The sequence below is a fragment of the Theropithecus gelada genome, chromosome 4 (genome assembly GCF_003255815.1).
Source record: "Theropithecus gelada isolate Dixy chromosome 4, Tgel_1.0, whole genome shotgun sequence".
In the NCBI taxonomy this organism is placed as follows: Eukaryota; Metazoa; Chordata; class Mammalia; order Primates; family Cercopithecidae; genus Theropithecus; species Theropithecus gelada.
This window is the reverse complement of record NC_037671.1, coordinates 76,546,981-76,573,432: the sequence shown is the minus strand read 5'-3', so window position 1 is coordinate 76,573,432 and position 26,452 is coordinate 76,546,981. Positions and strand designations below refer to the sequence as shown.

The following is a 26,452-nucleotide window of genomic DNA, read 5'->3' as shown; positions in this document are numbered from 1 at the left end:
TCATTGGTCAATTGGAGGCTGTAGCTGTGGAAAATAGTGACACAAACAGATAATATACAACTTCCTAATATATATGGAGGTGTTTCAGGAATGTCATGGTATTAATAAGAGCTGCTGCTTAGAAAATCAGCTGATGGTATTTAAGTTTATGAGGGTATACGAAATATAAGTTGTCACTTCTTTTCATTATCTTATTTTCAATTCAAAAAAATACCGCACGTTGCTGCTACAACAAACTCAACATTGTCTTGGGCATAGTGGAGAAAATAAGATATAATCACTTCCTCAAGAGAAACATAACAAAAAGAAACATTTATTAAGTTTTTATATGATGTCAGATATTATGCTAAGTATTTAGCCCTATGAAGTCACATTTATTACCTACATTTTACAGATGTAGAACGTGGAAGTTAGTTAACTTATCTAAGGTGATAGCTAGTGAGTAAAAGCTTCAGAATTCTAATTCCAGCTATTAATCTCTGTGCTAAAAAAATTGAAAACTTGTTCACTTAAGATTCTTATTTTTTTATGTAGACATTTATCCTTACAAATTTCCTTATTACTACTTTTGCTGCATCCCACAGGTTTTGGTTAATTCTGTTTCCATTTTTGTTTGTCTTGAGATACTTTTGAATTTCCCTTTAATTTCTTCTTTAACACAAAGTTTGTTCAAAATTTTGTTGTTTAGTTTCTACATACTTATAAATTTTAACATTTTACATATTGTTGTTGAATTCTAATTTCATTATATCGTGGTCAGAAAGAAACATCTAGAAAGCTTTTGAACTTCTAAAATGGTTAAGACATGTTTTGTGACCTAAAATTTCATTTATCCTGGAGAACATTCTGTGTGCACTTGAGAAGAATGTGTATTCTTCTGCTGTTGAGTGGAAAGTTATGTATAGGTCAATTAAATCCATTTACTCTACAGCATCGTTCAAGTCAGTTGTTTCTTTATTGATTTTTCTGTCTGGATGTTCCATCCATTATTGTAATTGAGGTATTAAAGTCCACTACAAAGAATAAACTAAGCCCAAAATAAGCAGAAGAAAGAGAATAATAAAGATTGGAGCAAAAAAATAAATTGTGAACAAGGAAACAGTTTAAAAATAAAAAAAATCTATGAGTTTGCCTTTTGAAAAGATAAAATAATTGACAAACCCTTACCTAGAGTAAGAAAAGAAAAAGAAGACAAAATCAGAAATCAAAAAGGAGATATTATAATGGATGCCTTAGACAGAAAATGGATCATAGAGGAAATGTTATGAACAATTATATGCCAACAATCTGGTTGACTTATAAGAAATGGATAAATTTCTAAAAACATGCAACTTACCAAAACTGAATCAGGAAGAAACAGAAAGCCTGAAAAGACCAGTAACAAATAAGGGGATTGAATCAGCAATTAAAAGTCTCCCAACAGGCCGGGTATGGTGGCTCATGCCTGTAATCCTAGTACTTTGGGAGGCCGACGCAGGCAAATCATGAGGTCAAGAGATTGAGACCATCCTGGTCAATATGGTGAAACCCCATCTCTACTAAAAACACAAAAATTAGCTGGGCGTGGTGGCATGCGCCTGTAGTCCCAGTTACTCGGGAGGTTGTGGCAGGAGAATCGCCTGAACCCAGGAAGTGGAGGTTGCAGTGCCACTGCACTCCAGCCTGGTGACAGAGTGAGACTCCGTCTAAAAAAAAAAAAAAGTCTCCCAACAAATAATCTGCTGACCACACAGGTGAATCTACCAAACATTCAAAGAGGAATTAAGAACAATCTTTCTTAAACTTTTCCTGAAAATAAAAAGGTCCACTTCCAAACACATTTTATGAGGTCAGGATTATCCTGATACCAAAACCAGGAAGTCTCTACAAGAAATGAAAACTATAGTTTTCATTTCAAACTTGTGATGGTATAGGTGGTTCTATAGATGAAGTATATATTTCTTATGTCACTTGCCATTGTGTCAGCCATTGCTGAACAGTTGGTCAACAGTAGAAGAACAAGTGAATGAATGGCTTTCTTACAGGGGTAACTGTTGCAGTTGGAACCTGAGTTTTGGCAAGCCCTGCCACCATGGACTAAACTTTTTTGGGGTTATAAATAAACATGAAGGGCAACCTAGACCACAAGGACTGCAATTCCTGCACAAGTCTTGGTGCTGTGCTGGGCTCAGAGTCAGGGAACTTGGACTGCATGGAACCTAGCGAGATACCAGCTGAGGCAACCAAGGAAGTGTTTATGTCACGCCTCCACCAACCTCAGGCAGCATATCTTGCACCTCCAAGACTCTGTCCATCAGCTTGAGGAAGGTGGAGGAAAGAGTAAAGAGGACTTTCACAAGTTTATGTGTAGTTTATTCTACACATACTCCTCCTTCCATACAATTCCCAAGGTTACTCTTGTGTAGGAGTAAGTCATATCAACCTCCAATACATATATAAAGGCAAAGACTAGACTGGAAAATATTTGCATCATTCAGTAACTCTGATATGGAATATAAATGCCAGTATCTTCAAGGTTCCAAGTTACATAAGGACTGCTTAAAGTAGTTTTTAAAAGAAAGCAAAAGTATAAAAAGAAGTTTAAAAAATATGAAGTATTTAAGATATTTTGATGGTTTAGAAATGGATTTTATATCTCAGATACAACTATGGCAAATCTGATATTTAATTCCTGATTGACCATGTCCAAAGAAAAAAATTTCCATTTTCCAGACAGAAAATTCAATATCTTTCACAAATGCCAAAAGCTTAATCATAAAGTTTATAAAATATTGATCCAATCATACCTTAATAGAGAAGGAAAGAACAGCTATACATGAAACAAATTGGTTTAGCAGTGCAAATTTTATCAAAATTTTGAAAACTCAGATAAAGCCTCCACTGTACAAAAACTCTAAATGTTAGATCGTAGCACTGAGGCAAATATTTAACAAGGATGTATCCAAAGAAACAAGCTCCAATAACCTTTTTCCTACAGTGAAATATAGTAAATAAGTTAGATAGACCTTTTGGTTTATTCTATTATATTTTGGTAGTCAATTCAAGAGGATTAAAATGTGAAGCCATTTGGAATTTCTCAGTAAAAGGATCAGATGGCAAAGAAGGCAGAAATAATTTGAAAAAGAAATTCTCTACCATGTCTCAAGAGCCAAACAACAAAACAACTTCAGGTTATCTCAATGTCACTGTTAAAAAAGAATCCCTGAGTAAATCTTTCTAAGCCATGTTAAATAAATAAGAAAAAAAACATAATAAAGCTTTATATTATGTGCTCCTTACCAATTTATTCAATTCACCCACACCTGCAGAGGGTCCATGAGGCATTTGCCACTTACAAGGGAAAGGTCAAAAGAAGAGAAAAATATTCCTCAACCCCAAGATATTTGCTAGTCAATGACAGAAAAAGAGCAAATTCAATACAGTACAGAGAATCCATCGTGAGGAATTTAACACTCACAGAAGTTAAGTTTAGAAAACCTTACTTGTTAGTGGTTTTCTCAAAAGTTTTGAGACTTTTTGAACAATAGGAAATAGAAACGGAAAAGGGAAAACAGAAAGAAGAAAAGAATCCAAGGGTGCTGATAATAAAACAAAGAAAGTAATTCAAAGCAGAGAAGAACAAGCTTGAAGCAAAGGCATCTATGCAGAAAACTATGTTGTAGAAATCAGAGGCTAGAGGTGGAGACATCATGACAGATAAGAGCTGCAGACAGCTGCAGAAAAAGACCCATTAAGGGTCTCCTTGAACCACAAGGCTAAGGGACAAAAACAGACATTACCCAAAGAGATGCTCACTAAAATTACTAGCATTTTATGAATAAAAGAGGGATTTATTACTTACCCGATTTATATGATTGTTTCCTAAAATAGCATGTAGTAGGGTTTTCTCAAATTCTTCCAACTTCTTGGAACACTTTTTAAGAATATGACTAGATAAGTTACAGTCACTGATGAGACTAGCTAAAGTACCAACAGCTTCTGTCCAAAATCTTGAAAAAGGAAGTTTGGGATTACGGTAAAAAGTGATCAGGCCATCCAGCAACTGAAAAACAGAATCAGAGACTGTGGAAGAGTCTTTTTCAAAGTGGGTTAAGTCTCTTTTAAGATTACCTGATTCTGTCAAGTTCTTTAATTCAAGAAGATATTGCAAGAATTGCATGTGAGAAGACAAAGGATTTTGCAGGATAGCACAAGGTCTTTTCACAAGAGGCAGTGGTGGAAAGTGAGTGGGGGTACAGCTTTCTACAAAGTGCTGGGACAGGTCTGAGGATTCAGTTCTCTGCTCATTTGACAAATCACATCCAGAATCTTCCATCGAAGTTAATGTACTTTCAGAACTCTTAGGTTCCTGAGCCTCCAACTGGGAAGATAGGTTTCCTGAAAAATAAAGGAATAGAAGGATTATCTTCATGCAGTTTCTTCATGTAAAACTAGCCACTGATACTTATTTAAAATAAGAAATGAAGTATATAAATACACATTAAGCATTTAACAAGCAGTAGTGTAAAAACTGAGTAAAGAAAAAACTGTGAAAGAAATTGCAGAGACTGTAGAAAAAAGGTCTTTATCTTCTTGGGTAGAAAGGTGATTCATTCATGTATTTTCAGGTCATTATCTTTCATTCAATTACAACGCCATGCTTGAAAAATGCAGAGGAGAAAGCCACAAGACCCGAAGAAGGTCACAGTCTGGTAGTGAATCCAATAAGTAACTACAAAGCAATAAGGTGTACCCAGACATAGAGATTTGCCAAGGGAACTATAAAATCAGGAGGGCCACTGAACAGCCTACCTTGTTAGATAAGTGTATCCTGGAAGAGGTCATGATGGAACTACTTACAAAGCAGGAGTTCAAAGTTAAAGTTAGGAGAAGAGAGAAGGCAAGATAATTCCATACACCTAAGGGGTAAGTGTAAACGCATAAATACAACAGGAAAAATAATAGCATTTGTGTTTATGAGGACTCTCAAGTAATTTGATGTTGCTTCCACAGAAAGTATAAGGTAAGAGACTAAGACACATAATGTAGAGGGCAGATCATAAAAGATAATACAGGACATATTAAGAATCTTACAATTCATCCTATAAAGTGTAGAGTGAATTTCCAACTTGAATAGTATTAAGACCCCTTTGGAAAAATTATGCAGATACACACATAAAATATCTGATATACAAATATAAATATATACAGATATCTACATATCTCTGTGTATGCATATCATATATATGTGTGTGAATATATATATATGTATATACATGTGTATGTACCTGTGTATGTACATATGTGTGTGTATGTGGTATAGATCCATGAAACTATGTCTATAACTTCTAGAATTTCCTCATATTGGCTGAAAAATACTGCATTTAAAGCTAAATCTAATTACTCTAGGTCACTCTTTGACAGACATGCCATCATAAACACAAAGTGGTGGTTGTTTTTAAAATGATTATCAGTAAAACGCACAAACCAAATTGAAAAGTTCTCATTGAATATTCTGAAGCACACACACATATCCATGAAACTAAGTATGAGAAATATTACTGTCAGCAGTGGTAGCAGGAATAAGGCACTGAAAGTTGTAATGCAGAAAAATGAAATGGTCTTATTTTAATTCCATCATTCTGTTGGTTATAGGAAGGGCTTATTTGAGGAGAACATGATAAAACATTGAGAGATCAACTGAAAACACTTCTATTAGTCCCAACATCGGTGAAGAGTGAAATGAACTAAGCAGCTGCAGTGGAAGAGAAAGAAAAGGACTGACTGGGAAAATAAACACAAAATATCAACATGTAATCTGCAGACCAGCTTATTGACTGAATATGGGCAATGAAGTGGAAGTACGAATAAATGCATTCCATGGTTCTGACTTAGGTGACAAGGTAGATTATGGTGCTACCAACTGAAACAGTAAAAAGATAGAAGGACTGGCTTAGGAGAGACTATAAAAAGTTCAGGTTTAGTCATGTAAACTCTGAAGCAGCTGGAGAAAATCTAGTCAGAGATGATCCTTTAGAAACTGTTCACACAAGCCTAAGACTGGGGAGAAGGTCTAGACTGAAAATGCATTTTAGGAGTTATCAGTGTATAGAGAGTAGAAACCATAAAAATGGTTACAATCACTCAGAGAGAGTATGGGCACTGAGTAAACAAAGGATCAAAAAAGGTACCCTGAATAGGATCAATATTTGAAGCTATAACAGTCATTAAGCAAATAGAGAAGGAACAATTTAAAAGGTACAAGAAAAAAACGATTGTGTCATAAAAGTAAAGGGAACAGTTTCAAGAAGAGTTACATACATGAAGCAAAAAAATCCACCAAAACAATAGGTTGAAAAAATATCTGTTGGAATTGCTAATTTAAAAAAGCAACACAAAAAATAAGTGACCTCATTCATAGCAGGTTTATCCAGAGCAGTTTTGATCAATTGGACAGGGTGGCAGACAGAGAACTTATTGCAACGGACTAAAGAGTGAATGAGAAGAAAGTAAGCAAAGACTGGAAGTGAAGAAAGTAAGTGAAGACTGGAAGTGAGTGAGGAAAGTAAGTGAAGGACACTTCTGAGGACTTAGATCAGGAAAGCATAAAATGGATAGCAACTACAGACAAACGTGGCATGACAAATTGAGTGAAATGAGCAATTAAAAACAAAGAAAAAACACAATGGATAAGCAGAGGCTGGAAATAAGAGAAAAGAATGGCAGGTGAGACATGGCCCTGGAGAAGATAGGAGACTGAGTCAAGGACCCAGTGGATGGGCTGGGATCTGTAATGTCAAAGTGAACACTTTTCTCTAAGCTGAAGGAAAGAGGATAAGAAAGCATAGGGTTGTACAGAACTACTACTGGCATACAGGAAGTTAAAGGAGATTTCACCTGACAGTCATATTTTCTTACATTTTGAGAAAGGGGGACAGTAGTTGAACAGTGCACAAAAATAATGGTAAACGTGACATCTTCTACATTCTCCACCATATATTCCTAAATCTATCTAATGTGTTGCTCTTGTCCTTCAGAAAAATCAGAAGCTGATGAGGTAGAATTGGAGGATTCAGCTTTAACTTAGAGTTCATTCATTTAACAAGTGTCTACTATAACCACCAAAAATGTGCAGATATGTCCTTCCTAATGATCACTACAACTTCTATATGCCATGCTTAAAAGGAGATGACAATGCAGAAAGTTCAAAAAGTAGTTGTAACCAGAACAATGACCTACCAGCAAACATTAAACTGCATGTGGCTTTTTTTTTTTTTTTTTTTTTTTTGGTGAGATGGAGTCTTGCTCTCTTGCCAAGCAGGACTGCAGTGGCGTGATCTCAGCTCACTGCAACCTCCACCTCCCAGGTTCAAGTGATTCTCCTGCCTCAGCCTCCCGAGTAGTTGGGACTAAAGGCACATGCCACCACACCCAGCTAATTTTCGTATTTTCAGTAGAGACAGGGTTTCACCATGTCAGCCAGGACGGTCTCGATCTCTTGACACTGTGATCCGCCCGCCTCCGCCTCCCAAAGTGCTGGGATTACAGGCATGAGTCACAACGCCTGGCCTATTTCTATACTAACACAGCCAGACGGACTGATCATTTTAAGTAAATAGACACTGAAAATGACTTCTCAAGACATCAACTTCATTCTTCACATAAATAAACGGGAAATATGGACTACAGTAATCTAGAAAATTATACTTTTCTTTCATGTAAGTTAAAATAATTTAAAAAGCAAAACAATTGCATTAACCTTAAAGGTAAGCTCAACTTCGTGTGTAATTATTTCAAGAAAAAGTCAGAAAATGAATTCTACCAATGGATAAATTGGGAAGAAAAATGCGATTGCTAGCTTTTCTCTTTACTTCTCACTGCCATGCCCTTTAGCAAGCCACATCCACTCCATCTAATCCCCTTCAGGCATGACAAGTACAAATTTGAAGGAGTACCTCTACCAATGTATGCTATGGGGACAGGAATACACAAAATTGACCACCTTTCTTACGGGCTGCTTTATTTCTGTACAATCAGAAAAAATGTCATGAGAGCATATGTTAGAAATGCTAATATGGAAAAACACACAAAGAAGAATCTCCTTTCAGTGCTCTAAAGGAATGCTTTAACATTGCAACAGAGAACTACGCTGGGATTTCACACAATATGGCTTCCATTGTTAAAGTCAAAATATCAAGCTGAACAAAAGAATCTTATATTCATATTTTATTATATGAACTAGATTCATCAAATAATTCAACTGATATTCACAAAAACCCTGAAAAGTATGTTATTTTGATCTCTAACTTGCCAATTAGAAAATGGAGCTCAGTTTGATTAAGACAACTGAGAAGAGCCACACGGTGAACAAGCAAAATCATTACATTCCAAGTCCAATCACCTTCCAATGACAGCAAAGAGGCTGTATGCTCTATTCCAGCTTCTGTACATTTCCATTATAGTGTTCATTGATTTCTACATGTTATCCACTTGTTTATGAGTTCCTTGAGGCCAGAGGGTCTGTCTCTTGTCATATTTGTGATCCTGTCACTAAACAATAGAATCATCTGTAGCAGACACCTCATCAGGGGAAACGCTTAGAGCTGCAACTTGCTGCGGGCTATAACAGGTCTTCTCTTATCTTTAATACTTATAATGAACCATGATCAACTCCTTGGAAAATTATACCAAACCACAACAATTACATAGATAGCCTAGAAAGATCAGATAGAATGACAGAATTAGAAACAGAGAGAAGGAGAAGGCCAGGGGTAAAAGAGAGAGGAAGACAGAAAGAGAGAGAGAGAGGGAAAGAGGGAGTGGGAGGAGAGAGAGAGAGACAGAAACCAAAAGAATGTGGCTATTGCAATAATTATTTAAAATCAACCAACAAAAAGCCAATAATATGCTTTTTCATTGCATCTACTATTAATAACTTTTGTAACCCATAACCAATTTAGTTCTGCTCCTATCTGCCCTCAATGATGAAAACTCTGATAACTACAAATAGCATTTACACTGGAAGCCAATGCTTTCATATTGGAAACCACTCATTCCCTAATAAGATGAATAATATTGGGCAGCTGTGACTATAGTTTGTGTCCTTACAAGAGGAAAAACATAAATAGGAAAAAAAGTTTTCTTAGAAAAGATTAAACATTTTCAATATTATTATTAATGGGTTATAATATCTGATAATAGTCATAAATATTTATTCATAAAGATAAGATTTTTAAGTATCCTTTCTCATTTGAGTAATATACAGCATGGACATAGACTAATACATCCTTGTGCCTTTAAATGGTTCTTTCAAAACTACAATCAGATTCCATTCTCTGCTTGTATGACTGAGTTAGACTTCAAAGAAGCATCATGCCCAAAGGAGAGAAAAGGTAACGAAGCCATGCTGGTGCCGCTTTATGTAATTCCTGTTTTTCCAGGAGACACTAAGGTAAAGCAAAAGTCAAATAAGGTTTCTCTCTTCATATCTTATTGGGCAGATGAGCTTGGGATAACGTCTCTCCAATTTATGGCACCTACCTGTTTGTCATTAGATTTAATAGAGGTAAAATACACACATACACACACACACACACACAGCCCACTCCAGCACAGTTTGACACATATTGTTTCATGTTTTCTATTATTGTTACATAATTATGGAGATCAGAAATCTAAATCATGCTAAAGTATGCAATTATAACCAAAAGTACATGAAATGTCAATTAAAAGTTATAATAAACACCCAGCACATGGGAGTCCGAGGTGGGCAGATCACGAGGTCAAGAGTTCAAGACCAGCCTGGCCAACATGGTAAAACACTGTCTCTACTGAAAATACAAAAGTCAGTTGGGTGTGGTGGTGTGTGCCTGTAATCCCAGCTACTCGGGAGGCTGAGACAGGAGAATTGCTTGAACATGAGAGGTGGAGGTTTCAGTGAACCGAGATGGTGCCACTGCACTCCAGCCTTGGTGACAGAGTGAGACTTCGTCTTGTAAAAAAAAAATTAATAAACAAAACCTACATAGTCCATCTACAATATTCTAAGTCCCTCTTATGCACTGGATCCCACAGACTTTCTATTTCATTTTGCTGAACCCTTCACCCTTCCATTTTCTTTGTTTTTAAGGTCCACCTTGAACTCATTTACCATTTTAGAGTGGATCTCAAGTATACTTAACAAAATAGAGATGGGACCCACCTGTCACACATCCTGCCCTAGGAATACCCACACCAAGATTAACAGTAAATCTGTGTATTTTGAGATCCCCCTCAAAATTATTCACAACCACACCAACTCTTTTTCTTTTTTTTTCAGGAGACTGTCTCACTTGTTGCCCAGGTTGGTCTCACATCCTGATTCCTGCCCTCAAGGGATCCTTCCACTTCAGCCTCCCAAGTCACTGGAATTACAGGTGCCACCCACTCTGCCCAGTCACATGAATTCTTGATGCCTTTCTTACTTATTTCTACATTCCCTAACTTACCCATAAAATTAAACCCATTGATATGGTTTGGATCTGTGTCCCCATTTAAATCTCATCTCAAACTGTAATACCCACATGTCAAGGGAGGGGCCTGGTGGGAGGTAATTGGATCATGGAGGTGGTTACTGCCATGTTGTTCTCATGATAGTGAGTTCTCACAAGACCTGATGGTTTTATAAGGAGCTCTTTCCCCCTTCACAGTCTCTCTCCGCATGTAAAGACGTGCCTGCTTCCCCTTCCACCATGACTGTGGGTTCCCTGAGGCCGCTCCAGCCATGTGGAAATGTGAGTCAACAGAACCTATTTTCTTTGTAAACTACCCAGTTTGGGGAAGTTCTTTATAGCAATGTGGGTAGAGAATGGGGTACTGCTATAAAGATAACCTGAAAATGTGGAAGCAACTTTGAAATTGGGTAAAAGGCACAGATTGTAACCATTTTGAGGGTTCAGAAGAAGACAGGAAGATGTCAGAAAGTTTGGAACTTCCTAAAGACCTGTTAAATGATTGAGACCAAAATGTTAATAGTGATGTAAACAGTAAAGCCCAGGCTGAGGTGGTCTCAGGTGCAGATGAGGAACTTATTGGGAACTGGAGTAAAAGTAACTCTTGCTATGCTTTAGCAGAGACTGGCAGCATTTTGCCTCTGCCCTAGAGAACTGTGGAACTTTGTTCTGAGCTTCACTTCTTTTTATTTATTTATATTATACTTTAAGTTATGGGGTACATGTGCAGAACATGCAGGTTTGTTACATAGGTGTTCACATGCCATGGTGCTTTGCTGCAGCCATCAACCCATCATCTACATTAGGTATTTCTCCTAATGCTATCCCTCCCCAAGCCCCCTAAAACCCCTACAAGCCATAGTGTGTGATGTTCCACTCCCTGTGTCCATGTGCTTTCATTGTTCAACTCCCACTTACGAGTGAGAACGTGCGGTGTTTGGTTTTCTGCTGTTGTGTTACCTTGCTGAGAAGGATGGTTTCCAGCTTCATCCATGTCCCTGCAAAGGACATGAACTCATTCTTTTTCATGGCTGCATAGTATTCCATGGTGTATATGTGCCACATTTTCTTTGTCCACTCTATTATTGATGGGTATTTGGGTTGGTTCCAAGTCTTTGCTATTGTGAACAGTGCTGCAATAAACACATATGTGCATATGTCTTTATAGCAGAATGGTTTATAATCCTTTGGGTATATACCCAGTAATGGGATTTCTGGGTCAAATAGTATTTCTGATTCTAGATCCTTGAGGAATTGACATACTGTCTTCCACAAAGGTTGAACTCATTTACGCTCCCACCAACAGTGTAAAAGCATTCCTATTTCTCAATATCCTCTCCAGCATCCGTTGTTTCCTGACTTTTTAATGATTGCCATTCTAACTGGCATGAAGTGATATCTCATTGTGGTTTTGATTTGCATTTCTCTAATGATCAGCAATGATGCGCTTTTTTTCATGTTTGTTGGCTGCATAAATGTCTTCTTTTCAGAAGTGTCTGTTCAAATCCTTCACCCACTTTTTTATGGGGTTGGGTTTTTTCCTTGTAAATTTGTTTAAGTTCTTTGTAGATTCTGGATATTAGCCCTTTGTCAGATGGATAGTTTGCAAAAATGTTCTCCCATTCTGTAGGCTGCCTGTTCACTATGATGATAGTTTCTTTTGCTGTGCAGAAGCTCTTTAGTTTAATTAGATCCCATTTGTCAATTTGGGCTTTTGTTGTCATTGCTTTGGGTGTTTTAGTCATGAAGTCTTTGCCCATGCCTATGTCCTGAATGGTATTGCCTAGGTTTTCTTCTAGGGTTTTTATGGTTTTAGGTCTAACATTTAAGTCTTTAATCCATCTTGAATTCATTCTTGTATAAGGAGTAAGGAAGGGATCCAGTTTCAGCTTTCTACATATGGCTAGCCAGTTTTCCCAGCACCATTTATTAAATAAGAAATCCTTTCCCCATTTCTTGTTTTTGTCAGGTTTGTCAAAGATCAGATGGTTGTAGATGTGTGGTGTTATTTCTGAGGGCTCTGTTCCGTTCCATTGGTCTATAACTCTGTTTTGGTAACAGTACCATGCTGTTTTGGTTACTGTAGCCTTGTAGTGTAGTTCAAAGTCAGGTAGCGTGATGCCCCCAGCTTTGTTCTTTTGGCTTAGGATTGTCTTGGCAATGCAGGCTCTTTTTTGGTTCCATATGAAATTTAAATGTTTTATTCCAATTCTGTGAAGAAAGTCAATGGTAGCTTAATGGGGATACACCGAATCTAAATTTACTTTGGGCAGTATGTTCATTTTCACGATACGATTCTTCCTATCAATGAGTATGGAATGTTCTTCCATTTTCTGTGTGTCTCCTCTTATTTCCTTGAGCAGTGGTTTGTAGTTCTTGAAGAGGTCCTTCACATCCCTTCTAAGTTGGATTCCTAGGTATTTTATTCTCTTAGTAGCAATTGTGAATGGGAGTTCACTCATGATTTGGCTGTCTGTCTGTTCTTGGTGTATAAGAATGCTTGTGATTTTTGCACGTTGATTTCGTATCCTGAGACTTTGCTGAAGTTGCTTATGAGCTTAAGAGATTTGGGGCAGAGACAATGGGATTTTCTAAATATACAATCACATCATCCGCAAACAGAAGTTTGACTTCCTCTTTTCCTAATTGAATACCCTTTACTTCCTTCTCTTGCCTGATTGCCCTGGCCAGAACTTCCAGTACTATGTTGAATGGGAGTGGTGAGCTAGAGGGCATCCTTGTCTTGTGTGGGTTTTCAAAGGGAATGCTTCCAGTTTTTGCCCATTCAGTATGATATTGGCTGTGGGTTTGTCATAAAACTCTTATTATTTTGAGATACGTTCCATCAATACCGAATTTATTGAGAGTTTTCAGCATAAAGGGCTGTTGAATTTTGTCAAAGACCTTTTCTGGATCTATTGAGATAATCATGTGATTTTTGCCATTGGTTCTGTTTATGTGATGGATTATGTTTATTGATTTGAGTATGTTGAACTAGCCTTGCATTCCAAGGATCAAGCCAACTTCATCATGGTAGATAAGTTTTTTGATGACATGCTGCTGGATTCAGTTTGCCAGTATTTTACTGAGGATTTTCACATCGATGTTCATCAGGGATATTGGCCTGAAATCTTCTTTTTTTGTTTTGTCTCTGCCAGGTTTTGGTGTCAGGATGATACTGGCCTCATAAAATGTGTTAGGGAGGATTCCCTGTTTTTCTATTGTTTGGGATAATTTCAGAAGGAATGGTACCAGCTCTTATTTGTACCTCTGCTAGAGTTTGGCTTGTGAATCAGTCTAGACTTTTTTTGGTTGGTAGGCTATTAATTGCTGCCTCAATTTCAGAACTTGTTATTAGTCATTTCAGGGCTTTGAATCTTGGGAGGGTGTACATGTCCAGGAACTTCTCCATTTCTTCTAGATTTTCTAGTTTATTTGCGTAGAGGTTGTGAATTCTGGGTTGGTAGTTTGTATTTCTGTGGGATACATGGTGATTATCCCCTTTATCATTTTTTGCTGCATCTATTTGATTCTTCTCTCTTTTCTTCTTTATTAGTCTGGCTAGCGGTCTATCTGTTTTGTTGATCTTTTCAAACCAGCTTCTGGATTCATTGATTTTTTTCAAGGGTTTTTTTGTGTCTCTATCTCCTTCAGCTCTGCTCTGATCTTAGTTATTTCTCGTCTTCTGTTACCTCTTAAATTTGTTTGCTCGTTTCTCTAGTTTTTTTTTTTTTTTTTAATTTTGATGTTAGGGCTATATACTTCTCTCTACACACCTCTTTAAATGTGTCCCAGAGATTCTGCTATGTTGTGTCTTTGTTCTCATTGGTTTCAAAGAACATCTTTATTTCTGCCTTCATTTCGTTATGTACTCAGTAGTCATTCAGGAGCAGATTGTTAAGTTTCCATGCAGTTGTGCAGTTTTGAGTGAGTTTCTTAATCTTGAGTTCTAATTTGATTGCACTGTGGTCTGAGAGACTGTTTGTCATGATTTCTCTTCTTTTGCATTTGTTAGGAAGTGTTTTACTTCCAATTATGTGGTGAATTTTAGAATAAGTGTGATGTGGTGCTGAGAAAAATGTATATTCTGTTGATTTGTGGTGGAGAGTCCTGTAGATGCCTGTTCGGTCTGCTTGGTCCAGAGCTATGTTCAAGTCCTGGATATCCTTGTTAATTTTCTGTCCTGTTGATCTGCCTAATATTGACAATGGGGTGTTTAAGTCTCCCACTATTATTGTGGGGAAGTCTTAAGTCTCTCTGTAGGTCACTAAGAACTTGCTTTATGAATCTGGGTGCTCCTGTATTAGGTGCATATATATTTAGGATAGTTAGCTCTTCTTGTTATATTGATCTGCTGTTGTGTTTGCTGAGAAAGGACATTATGTAATGTCCTTCTACGTCTCTTTTGATTTTTGTTGGTTTAAAGTCTGTTTTATCAGAGACTAGGATGGCAATACCTGCCTTTTTTGGTTTCCATTTGCATGGTAAATATTCCTCCATCCCTTTATTTTGAGGCTATGTGTGTCTTTGAATGTGATATGGGTCTCCTGAATACAGCACACTGATGGGTCTTGACTTCTTATCCAGTTTGCCAGTCTGTGTCTTTTAATTGCGGCATTTAGCCCTTTTACATTTAAGGTTAATATTGTTACATGTGAATTTGATCCTGCCATTATGATGCTAGCTGGTTATTTTGCCCGTTAGTTGATGCAGTTTCTTCATAGCGTCAATGGTCTTCACAATTTGGTATGTTTTTGCAGTGACTGGTACTGGTTGTTGCTTTCCATGTTTAGTGCTTCCTTCAGGAGCTCTTATAAAGCAGGCTTGGTGGTGACAAAATCTCTCAGCATCTGCTTGTCTGTAAAGAATTTTATTTCTCCTTCGCTTACGAAGCTCAGTATGGCTGGATATGAAATTCTGGGTTGAAAATTCTTTTCTTTAAGAATGTTGAATATCAGCCCCCACTCTCTTCTGGCTTGTAAAATTTCTGCAGAGAGATCTGCTGTTAGTCTGGTGGGCTTCCCATTGTGGGTAACCCCACCTATCTCTCAGGCTGCCCTTAATATTTTTACTTCATTTCAACCTCGGTGAATCTGATGATTATGTGTCTTGGGGTTGCTCTTCTTGAGAAGTATCTTTGTGGTGTTCTCTGTATTTTCTGAATTTCAATGTTGGCCTGCCTTGCTAGTTTGGGGAAGTTCTCCTGGCTAACAGCCTGAAGAGTGTTTTCCAACTTGGTTCCATTCTCCTAGTCACTTTCAGGTACACCAATCAAGCATAATATATGGTCTTTTCACATAGTCCCATATTTCTTGGATGCTTTGTTTGTTTCTTTTCATTCTTTTTTCTCTAATCTTGTTTTCTCACTTTATTTCATTGAGTTGATCTTCAATCTCTGTTATCCTTTCTTCTGCTTGATCAATTCAGCTATTGACACTTGTGTATGCTTCATGAAGTTCTCGTGTTGTGTTGTTCAGCTGCATCAGGTCATTTATGTTCTTCTCTAAACTGGTTATTCTAGTAAGCAATTTGCCTAACCTTTTACCAAGGTTCTCAGCTTCCTCGCATTGGCTTAGAACAAGCTCCTTTAGCTTGGAGGAGTTTATTATCCACCTTATGAAGCCTACTTCTGTCAATTCATCCAATTCATTCTGTCCAGTTTTCTTCTCTTGCTGGTGAGGAGTTGTGATCCTTTGGAGGAGAATAAGTGTTCTGGTTTTTAGAATTTTCAGCTTTTTTGCACTGGTCTCTCCCCATCTTCATGGATTTATCTACCTTTGGTCTTTGAAGTAGGTGACCTTCAGCTGGGGTCTGAGTGGACTTATTTTTATTTGATGTTGATACTATTCCTTTCTGTTTGTTACTTTTCCTTCTAACAGGCCCCTCTGCTGCAGGTCCGTTGGAGTTTGCTGGAGGTCCACTCCAGACCATTTTCCTGGGTATCACCAGCAGAGGCTGGAGAACAGCAAAGATTGCTGCCTGTTCCTTTCTCTGGAAGCTTTGTCCCAGAGGGGCACCTGCCAGATGCTAGCCAGAGCTCTCCTGTATGACATGTCTGTCGGCCCCTACTGGGAACTTTGAACTTGAAAGAGATGATTTAGGGAATCCAGATGAAGAAATTTCAAAGCAGCAAAGCATTCAAGAGGTGACAGAGCATAAAAGTTTAGAAAATTTGCAGCCTGACCATGTCTTAGAAAATAAAAACCTATTTTCTTGGGAGAAATTCAACCCAGCTGCAGAAATTTACATAAATAACAAGCAGTCTAATGTTAATCTCCAAGACAATGGGGAAAATGTCTCCACGGATGTCAGAGACCTTTAACGCAGCCCCTCCCATCACAGGTCCCCAGGCCTAGTAGGATAAAATGGCTTCCTGGGCTGGGCCCAGGACCACACTCCTGCTCTGTGCAGCCTAGGGACTTGGTGCCCTGTATCCCAGTTGCTCCAGCTCCAGTTCTACCCGAAAGGGGCCACAGTAAAGCTTGGGCTATTGCTTCAGAGGGTGTAAGCTCCAAGCAGCTTCCACATGGTGTTGGGCCTGCAGGTGCACAAAATTCAACAATTACAGTCTGGAAACCACTGACTAGATTTCAGAGGATGCATGAGTCTGCTGCAGGGGGAGAGCCCTCATGGAGAGCCACTGCTATGGCAGTGTGGAAAGCAAATGGGGGTTGGAGCCGTGGTACAGTCCCACTGGGGCACTGCCTAGTGAAGCCGAGAGAAGAGGGCTCCTGTCCCCCAGATCCCAGAATAGTAGATCCACCAACAGCTTGCACTGAGTGCCTGGAAAAGCCATGGGCACTCAATGCCAGCCTACGATGGGGCTGCTGAAGGCCATGGGCGCCCCTTGCATCAGCAGATGTGAGACATAGAATCAAAGGAGATCATTTCAGACCTTTAGGATTTGACTGCCCCACTGGATTCTGCACTTGTATGGGGTCTGTAGACCCCTTTGTTATGGCCAATTTCTCCCATTTGGAACAGGAGCATTTACATAATGCCTGTACCCCCATTGTATCTTGGAAGTAACTAAGCAGCTTTTGATTTTACAGGTTCATAGGTGAAAGGGACTTGCCTTGTCTCACATGAGACTTTGGACTTTGAATTTTTGAGTTAATGCTGAAATGAGTTAAGACTTTGGGGGACTGTTGGAAAGGGATGACTGTGTTTTAAAATGTGAGACGGATATGAGACTTGAGAGGGACCAGTGGTGGAATAATATGGTTTGGCTCTGTGTCCCCACCTAAATCTCATCCTGAACTGTAATCCCCATGTTTCAAGGGAGGGACCTGGTAGGAGGTGACTGGATCATGGTGATAGTTTCCCCTATAGTGTTCTCATGATAGTAAGTGAGTTCTCATGAGATCTAATGGTTGTATAAGGGGCTCTTCCCCCTTGCTCTTTCTCTCACCTGCTGCCATGTAAGACATACGTGCATCCCCTTCCACCATGATTGTGGGTTTCCTGAGGTCTCCCTAGCCATTTGGAACTGTGAGTCAATTAAACCTCTTTTCTTTGTAAATTATCCAGTCTCCATGCAGTCCGTCGTTTTTTGTTTTGTTTTGTTTTGTTTTTTTCCTTTGAGATGGAGTCTTGAGTCTTGCTCTGTTGCCTAGGCTGAAGTGCAGTGGCATGATCTCGGCTCACTACAATCTCTGCCTCTTGGGTTCAAGTGCTTCTCCTGCCTCAACCTCCCCAGTAGCTGGGATTACAGGTGTGTGCCACCATGCTCAGCTAATTTTTGTATTTTTAGTAGAAATTAGGTTTTACCATGTTGCTCAGGCTGGTCTTGAACTCCTGATATCAGGTGATCCACCTGCCTCAGCCTCCCAAAGTGCTGGGATTACAGACATGAGCCACCGCACCCAGCCTCAGGCAGTTCTTTATAGCAGTGTGAAAATGAAATACAACACTCGTAGAACCAAATGTCAAAAGGGTAATTTTTTTCTGAACTCTCTACAAGCTCATAAACTTTATAGAACTGAACAGTCTTCATGCATCACACATAAAAACACAATTTATGTTTGCCCTACATGTTCTCCATTTCAACTAATATTGTGGCTATAATATTGTGGCTATCCCTCCTGTCACTAGGCCCAGTGTAAAAAACCACCCTTGGCTCCTTTCTCTCTTCTACCCTCTACATACAGTGAAAGCACTATGTTATGCTGATTCTAATTTTGACATATGTATTAAGGTTTTTCAGAGAAAAAATATATATATATATACACACACACACACACACACACACACGCCATATATTTTAAGAAACTGAGTTGAGCAATTGGCTGAAGCAATCATGGAGGCTGAGAAGTACCAAGATCTGCAGTCAGCAAGCTGGAGACCCAGGATACTGTAAGCTCTAGTCCAAAAACCAGCAGACTTAAGACTCAAGAGCTGATGTTGCAGTTTGAGTGTGAAAGCAGGATAAAACTCACATCCCAGCTCAAGGCATTCAAGCAAGGGGAGTCCCCCCTTACTTAAGGAAGTGTTAACTTTTTTGTTTCAACTCAGGGCATCCACTTATTGGATGAGGCCAACCTACATTTGGGAGGTAATCTGCTTTACTCAGCCTACCAGTTCAAATAATCTTATCCAAAAACACACTCACAAACATACTGAATGATGTTTGATCAAATATCTGGGTACTCCATGACCCATTAAGTGGACACATAAAATTTACTGTCATAACATATGTATCAGAATCTGTCCTTCCCTCGTCCCTTCCACCACTTGAATCCACACCATTATGATCTCTTGAACTGATTAACACAATTACCTCACCTAGTTGATTACTGCCGTCTGGTTCTGTCCTCCCCTAGGCCACACTCTAGAACAATCAGAGTCACCCTGTTAAAATACTACTTTGATAACAGAAATTCTCTCCTTAAAATCTCCCACAGGCTACCCATACCTTACAGGATAGACTTCATGTTCCTCAGTTTTGCCTACAAAGCCTTTCACTGTGTGGCCACTTCCTCCTTCTCCAGCCTTTCCTCTAGTCTCATCCTTATTTACATGCAAGCAACTTTAAACTCCTTACAGTTCACCAAAAACACGCCACACTAATTAACGTAACTGCAAAGTTTTTTTCTCATCTGGTGTGTTTCTTATACTATAATCCAGAGATGTACTGATTCTTCAAACCCTGCTACGAGTTTTCTGTGAAAAGTATCTCCCCTGTCTATGCTATCTTGTACCTTATACATAATTACATCACTATACTCATTAACCTGTTTTAAGTGCTTTAGTGACTCCCTATTGTAAAGAGGAAGCTCTTCAGGGCAGACACAGAGTTTATTTTGTGGGTATTTCTGTTGCTTGATGCCTGCTCTCCTACATAATTGGTGGTCTGAATACATATATATACAAATTTTTTTCAAAATATATATGTTCAACATTATTTATAAATATATATGAGTGTGTGTGTGTGTGTGTGTCTACACACATAAACAAAGGTTGAGATCAAATAAAATCTCTTCAAATGCACTGAAATAACAACACAGGTGTACACAATTTGTCAGTACCATCTATGATTTCCTAGCATTAATAATAATCACTCACATATACATCACATATACAGATGCCTTAAATTCGACAATTTAAAAGTAATGTTTATGCCACCTGGTGGTCAAACAGGAAATGCTATTTTTAAATATTTCATAATTCATATTGTGATATGACAGTGTTTCAGTTTAAAGCAACTGACTTCTGCCTCTAGAAGGATATATTTTAGCACACTGCAAAGCATTTTTGAGAAATGGTAACAAAGAAAAGGCTTCAATTGCAGTAATAGTGGGAGACTTCAACACCCCACTGACAATATTAGACAGATCATGGAAGCAAAAAATGAACAAAGATACTGAGGACCCAAACTCATTACTGGATCAAAGGTACCTGACAGACATCTACAGAACTCTCTACCTCAAAACGACACAATATACATTCTTCTCCTCCTCATGTGCCACCACATGGCACATACTCTAAAATCGATCACATAATCAAACATAAAACACTCCTCGGCAAATGAAAAAGAACTGAAATCATAACAGCCACTCTCTCAGACCACACTGCAATTAAAATAGAATTCAAGAATAAGAAAATAGCTCAAAACCATACAATTACATAAAAAATGAATAACCTGCTTCTGAATGACTTTGGAGTAAATAATGCAATTAAGGTAGAAATCAAGAAATTGTTTGAAACTAATGAGAACAAAGATACAACATACCAGGATCTCTGGGACACAGCTAAGGCAGTGTTAGGAGGAAAAATTATAGCACTACACATCCACATCAAAAAGTTAGAAAGATCTCAATTTAATAATCTAACATCAAAACTAACAATTTAGAGAACTTACAGCAAAGCAATCCCAAAGCTAGCAGAAGACAAGAAATAATCAAAATCAAAGCTGAACTAAAAGAGATTGAGACACAAAAAAATTCAAAAGCTCAACAAATCCAGGAGTTGGTTTTTTGCATTTTTTTTTTAATTTTAGTTTCTGGGATACATGTGCAGAACATGCAGGTTTGTTACATAGGTATACATGTGCCATAGTGGTTTGCTGTACCTATCAACCCGTCATCTAGGTTTCAAGCATGCATTAAGTATTTGTCCTAATGTTCTCCCTCCCCTTGCTCCCCACCCCGACAGGCCCAGTGTATGATATTCCCCTCCCTGTGTCCACGGGTTCTCATTGTTCAACTTCCACTTATGAGTGAGAACATGCAGTGCTTGGTTTTCTGTTCCTGTATTAGTCTGGTGAGAATTATAGCTTCCAGGTTCATCCATGTCCCTGCAAAGGACATGAACTCATTCTATTCTATGGCTGCATAGTATTCCACGGTGTGTATGTGCCAACAAGCAATGGGGACAGGATTCCCTATTTAATAAATGGTGCTGGGAAAACTGGCTAGCAATATGCAGAAAACTAAAACTGGACCTCTTCCTTACACCTAACACAAAAAATTAACTCAAGATGGGTTAAAGACTTAAATGTAAAGCTCAAAACTAAAAAAAAAAAAAAATACCTAGGCAATACCATTCATGACATAGGCATGGGCAAATACTTCATGACCAAAACACTAAAAGCAATTGCAACAGAAGCCAAAATTGATAAATGGGATCTAATTAAACTAAAGAGCTGGACAGAAAAAGAAATTATCATCATAGTGAACAGGCAACCTACAGAATGGGTGAAAATTTTTGCAATCTACCCATCTGGCAAAGATCCAGAGTCTACAAGGAACTTAAATTTACAAGGAAAAAAAAAAAAAAAAAAAAAAAAACCAAAAAGGGGGCCAAGGATATGAACAGACACGTCTCAAAAGAAGACATTTATGCAGCCAACAGACACATGAAAAAATGCTCATCATCACTAGCCATCAGAGAAATGCAAATCAAAACCACAATGCGATACCTTCTCACGCCAGTTAGAACAGAGAACGTTAAAAATTCAGGAAACAACAGATGCTGGACAGGATGCTTTTACACTGTTGGTGGAAGTGTAAACAACAGATTCTGGAGAGGATGTTTTACACTGTTGGTGGAAGTGTAAATTAGTTGAACAATTGTGGAAGACAGTGTGGCAATTCCTGAAGGATCTAGAATCAAAAATACCATCTGACCCAGAAATCCTATTACTGGGTATGTACACAAAGGATTATAAATCATTCTATTATAAAGACACATGCACATATTTACTGCAGCACTATTTACAATATTAAATACTTGGAATCAACCCAAATGCCCATCAATGATAGACTGGATAAAGAAAATACTGATAAAATAGATACAGCACTAGCTAGACTAATGAAGAAAAGAGAGAAGAGCCAAATAAAATTCAGTTAATTTATCTCATTCTAGCAATTTGCATCACTTTTCTAACTTTGAATATACCAAAAGAGATACCACTTTCAAATGCGTGAAATTATAAACTAATGAGAAGATTCATTTTAGCTCAATTGTCTTCACTACCTGAGCTTCAAAAAACAACACAGCAGATTTGTGGGTCAGCTTGGCTCTAAACTATTTGACAATACAACTCCCTTTGCCTATAGGTACTCAAATTCTGGACTTTCCTGGTTGTCACTTTCTCTCTGAAACCATCCTTTAACTCTCCAACACAAACCTTCCTTCTTGCTGTGCTTTTGATACCACCCCTCATTCCAGTCTCATAGATGTTCCCATCTTTCCCACTGCCTCAAAGAATTCCTTTAGGCAGATGACTTTCTTATCTGTATTTCTAATCCTGACATCTCTCTCAAGTTCAAGTCACCAGGTATCCTTGCTTGCTACTATCTCAATATGACTTGACTTCAGTACCTGAAACCTCATTTGTCCAAAAAAAATCATCGTTTCCACTTACTCTTGGTACAACTTCCTGCTAGGACTGCTACTACCCTCCAGTCTCCAAGCTTTGAAACCTGAGAGTCAACCTTGACTGCTTCCTTGACTTCCATATATATTTCATTGACAGATGATATTGATCCTATCTCCCCCTTCTTTCCTTGTTCCCATTTGGGGGCTTTGCATTAAACTTTCCCTCTGCCTGGGATGCTCTCCTCACTCCCACCCCCAGTAGTCTCAAGGCTTATTCCTTGTTATCATTCAAGCATCTCTTTAAATGTCCCTTCTTCAGAAAGGTCTCCCTGATCTCCTAATTTCTATCACATCATCCAGTTTTAATTCTCTAAATATTACTACCACTTCCTGATCACTTCCTAATGGTATACTCTGTCCATGCCCTTAGGAATGTGCACTCCTTAAGTGTCCTGGACTCCCTAATTTATTGCTATACTCCAAGCCTTTATTGTTGAGTAAGAGCTCAATATTTCTCAACAACTAAAATCCTTTTAAAAATACCAGCACCTCTTTTATTTCCATGCCAAAGTAATTATATGTAAGATCTGAGGTATGACAGTGATGTCCCTGTTTCCAATCTCCTCCCTCTCCCAAAGAATTCTAAACACTGATGCCTAATTACTCTGTCTAAATAACCTTATCTATCAGATAACCTAAAGAAATAACTTATGGAAAGTATACTGTCTTAGAAACGCATAGCATACACCCAATAAATGTTAAGTTTCCCCGTTATTTTCCTGCTGGAAAATCCTTAAAATGCCACTCACTGCCTACAGAATGCAGCAGGTTTTCCACTGGCTGTCACACTTTTTCTTAATAGGCTCCAATCTAGTTTGTCATCTTATTTTCTAGAACACCTCTTCATGCTCTGTATGTCACAGTCATATTACATCATTTGCCAGTATATTCCTCTAGTTATACTTTACATTGTTCCCACTTGCTTGAAACAGCCTAGTACCCATAGCTCTCTAAATCCTATCCATCCTTAAAGGTAAGCAACTTCCTTCAAAAAGACTTTTAAAAGTCCTGTTTTCTAAGACAACATAATCACTTTCTCTCTCTCCTCTGAACATTAATATCTTTCTCTGGACTACAGGGTCACATTGGGTACAATTAACGATGTGATCTTACTCTCACCAGACTGTGTGATGCTATGGGCAGGGCTTAAACTTTATCTTTCTGTATTTTCTACACTGTTTTGTACCTTACAAATACTGAATTAAAAGAGACTGAATAAATGAGAATAATTGCTCTGAAAGGAAAGAGTTAATAGGCAAAAACTGGGAGTTGATAAGAGGAAACCATCTCTCTTTGGATTCCATTACTTAAAGGTCAAAAACTTGCAGTATAGTAAAAAGCATAGTCCTAATTTCATTTCCTAACAAACAGGAAGTGTCAGGATGAGAGAAGACAAACACTTATATTGTGATGTTAATATCACACACAGCCCTATAGAATAATGTCAAAGCCATGACGATACAATCTGCTACAAAGTGAAACAGTGAATCCACCTGCATAATTTTCATTCATCAATGCGTGAATGCTACCATGAGGAACTGGTTAAAAAAAAAAAAATACTGAAGTCAGCAATACACCCAATCCAGTGCCCCCTACACACTATAAATGCCAAACCACACAGCTCTCTCCACCGTCTAGCCCCAGTTACCTTTCCGGTTGAGATCTCACAGATCTTCTCTCTCTCCTTGAACAAGCCTTCCTCCCAGAGAATTTGCCTGACTTTGTTTCCCACTAAGACACTGAAGACACTGCTTTGACCTCAGCTCTTGGCCACACAGTTCTAACTGTTCACATTTGTTCTCCTGGGATATTACCTTTAGGCTGAGTTGGTCCCCTGAGCCTCCCTTGCTAGGCAACTCTGGTTGCTATTTATTTCTACTTCACTCTATTTATTGAAAATCAGATGCACTGATACCTTTTACCCAATGCAATGTTTCTTTAAGTTATATTATCATAAGAAGAAAATACTAAAAGTAATTATTCCTAAACATGGGCATTCAGTGTTTCCTAAGAAGTTCCAGAAAACTGTCTTTTAAGTAAATATTCATGGGATTCTCATATCTCTATGTTCTCTACATTGTTTGTACCCTATAAATGCTGAATTAAAAGGGGGTGATTAATTGAAGAAGTCTCTAAAGTACTGCTTTGCTCTATTCCCAAACTCCTGCACTCAGCCTGCATTACCTGTTTCTTGCTGGATTTGTGGCCACTAAGTCACTATAATGAAAGATCTTACATCTCTGGTTTTCAATCTTGCCTGCACATTAGAGTGACTTAGTTTTTTAAAAACACCAATGCTAACCCACATCCTACGCCAAACACATCAGAATCTCTGGGTGTAAAACCCAGATACTACTGTCTTTTAAAGCTCCTACGTGATTCCAACGTGAGAAACACTATCTTACAATAATCCATTTATGCCTAAGGTTACAACTTTTTGGATTTTGAAATCAGACCTTGGCGATGACCTTGATTAGTAGGATATAAAGAACTCCCACAAGCTTAGCATTCCGATAATGGAACACTAGGCATAAATGGGTTAACGTATGTTTATACTACTATTCTTAGCAGAGAAGTAGGATATGCCCCATTTATGCCATCTCCACTCTCAACTTTGTGACTCCAAGAATGTCTTCCTACTACCTCTCTGTGAGTTCATGTTAATTTGCTTAATCTTTCAAAGTTCAGCTGGAGCTCTGCTCCCTTTCCAGGGCTTCTAATCACTTACTTCTAATCACCCACCTTAAGCTAAACCATTATCACCTCCCTTATGGGCACAGTCCTGTTATATACACTCTCAGTTACAGCCCATTCTCCATACAGCAGCCAGAGCAAGAAGTTTAAAACTCCTCGTTAATGTTTACCAAAGAATTTCCACTGTATTGAAAGTCCTACCCACTGGAACAGGCATTTCCTCTGCCTCCTCTTTGGCCTCATCACTCACCCTCTATGCCTTACTCGCTCTGCTCCACAGCCACATTGGCTGTTTCTGCTCACTGAACTTTCTGCCTCAAACCAACTTGGATGGCTCCACTCCTGCAGGAGTCAATTCAAACATTCCCTTCTGAATAAAGGCTTCCTGATGATCCAGTCTAAATTAGCAGCCCTGCTCTATCTCCAGGTACTCCATCACTTCAATCTGGCTTCTTTTGTTCACAGATTTCAACACTCAGTTTTCTTGCTTACAGGTTTACTTTTTAATGTCTACATCCTCCATGTGAATATAAATTGTATTACTTTTGTCTTGTTTCTGGTAGACTTCCAGAAATCAAAGTGTTTTGGTTGAATAAAGAAATGAATCAATTAATCAATGAACAAATGAATATGAATATAACCCAAGACAAAACTAGATACATCATGTGTAGTATCTTCACACGTGACTACTTTAGGAGCTCATACGTTTCTAACCATACCATAAGCTCCTAATGAGCAGTAAGCAGACTTTTTCTTCTTTTCCAATCTTTAGAAGTAAGCTAGTATACATTTAAGTACCTATTAATTATTTTGGCTATTTTAGAACATCTTCATTATTGTATTGAAAAATATTTTTTTAACTTTCAGTTACCTATATAATCATCCAACCAATAAACATCTGCATAACT

At 38.2% G+C, this 26,452-nt stretch overlaps 1 protein-coding gene across 1 annotated transcript in view; it reads right to left on the bottom strand.

Annotated features, from left to right (window-relative positions):
• MEI4 (meiotic double-stranded break formation protein 4) overlaps positions 1 to 26,452 on the bottom strand; it is a 216,603-nt gene that overhangs the window by 168,354 nt on the left and 21,797 nt on the right. Inside the window, exon 2 of the mRNA XM_025384163.1 lies at positions 3,842 to 4,377. Within this exon, the coding sequence (XP_025239948.1) occupies positions 3,842 to 4,377 (536 nt within the window). The remainder of the gene's footprint in view (positions 1 to 3,841; positions 4,378 to 26,452) is intronic.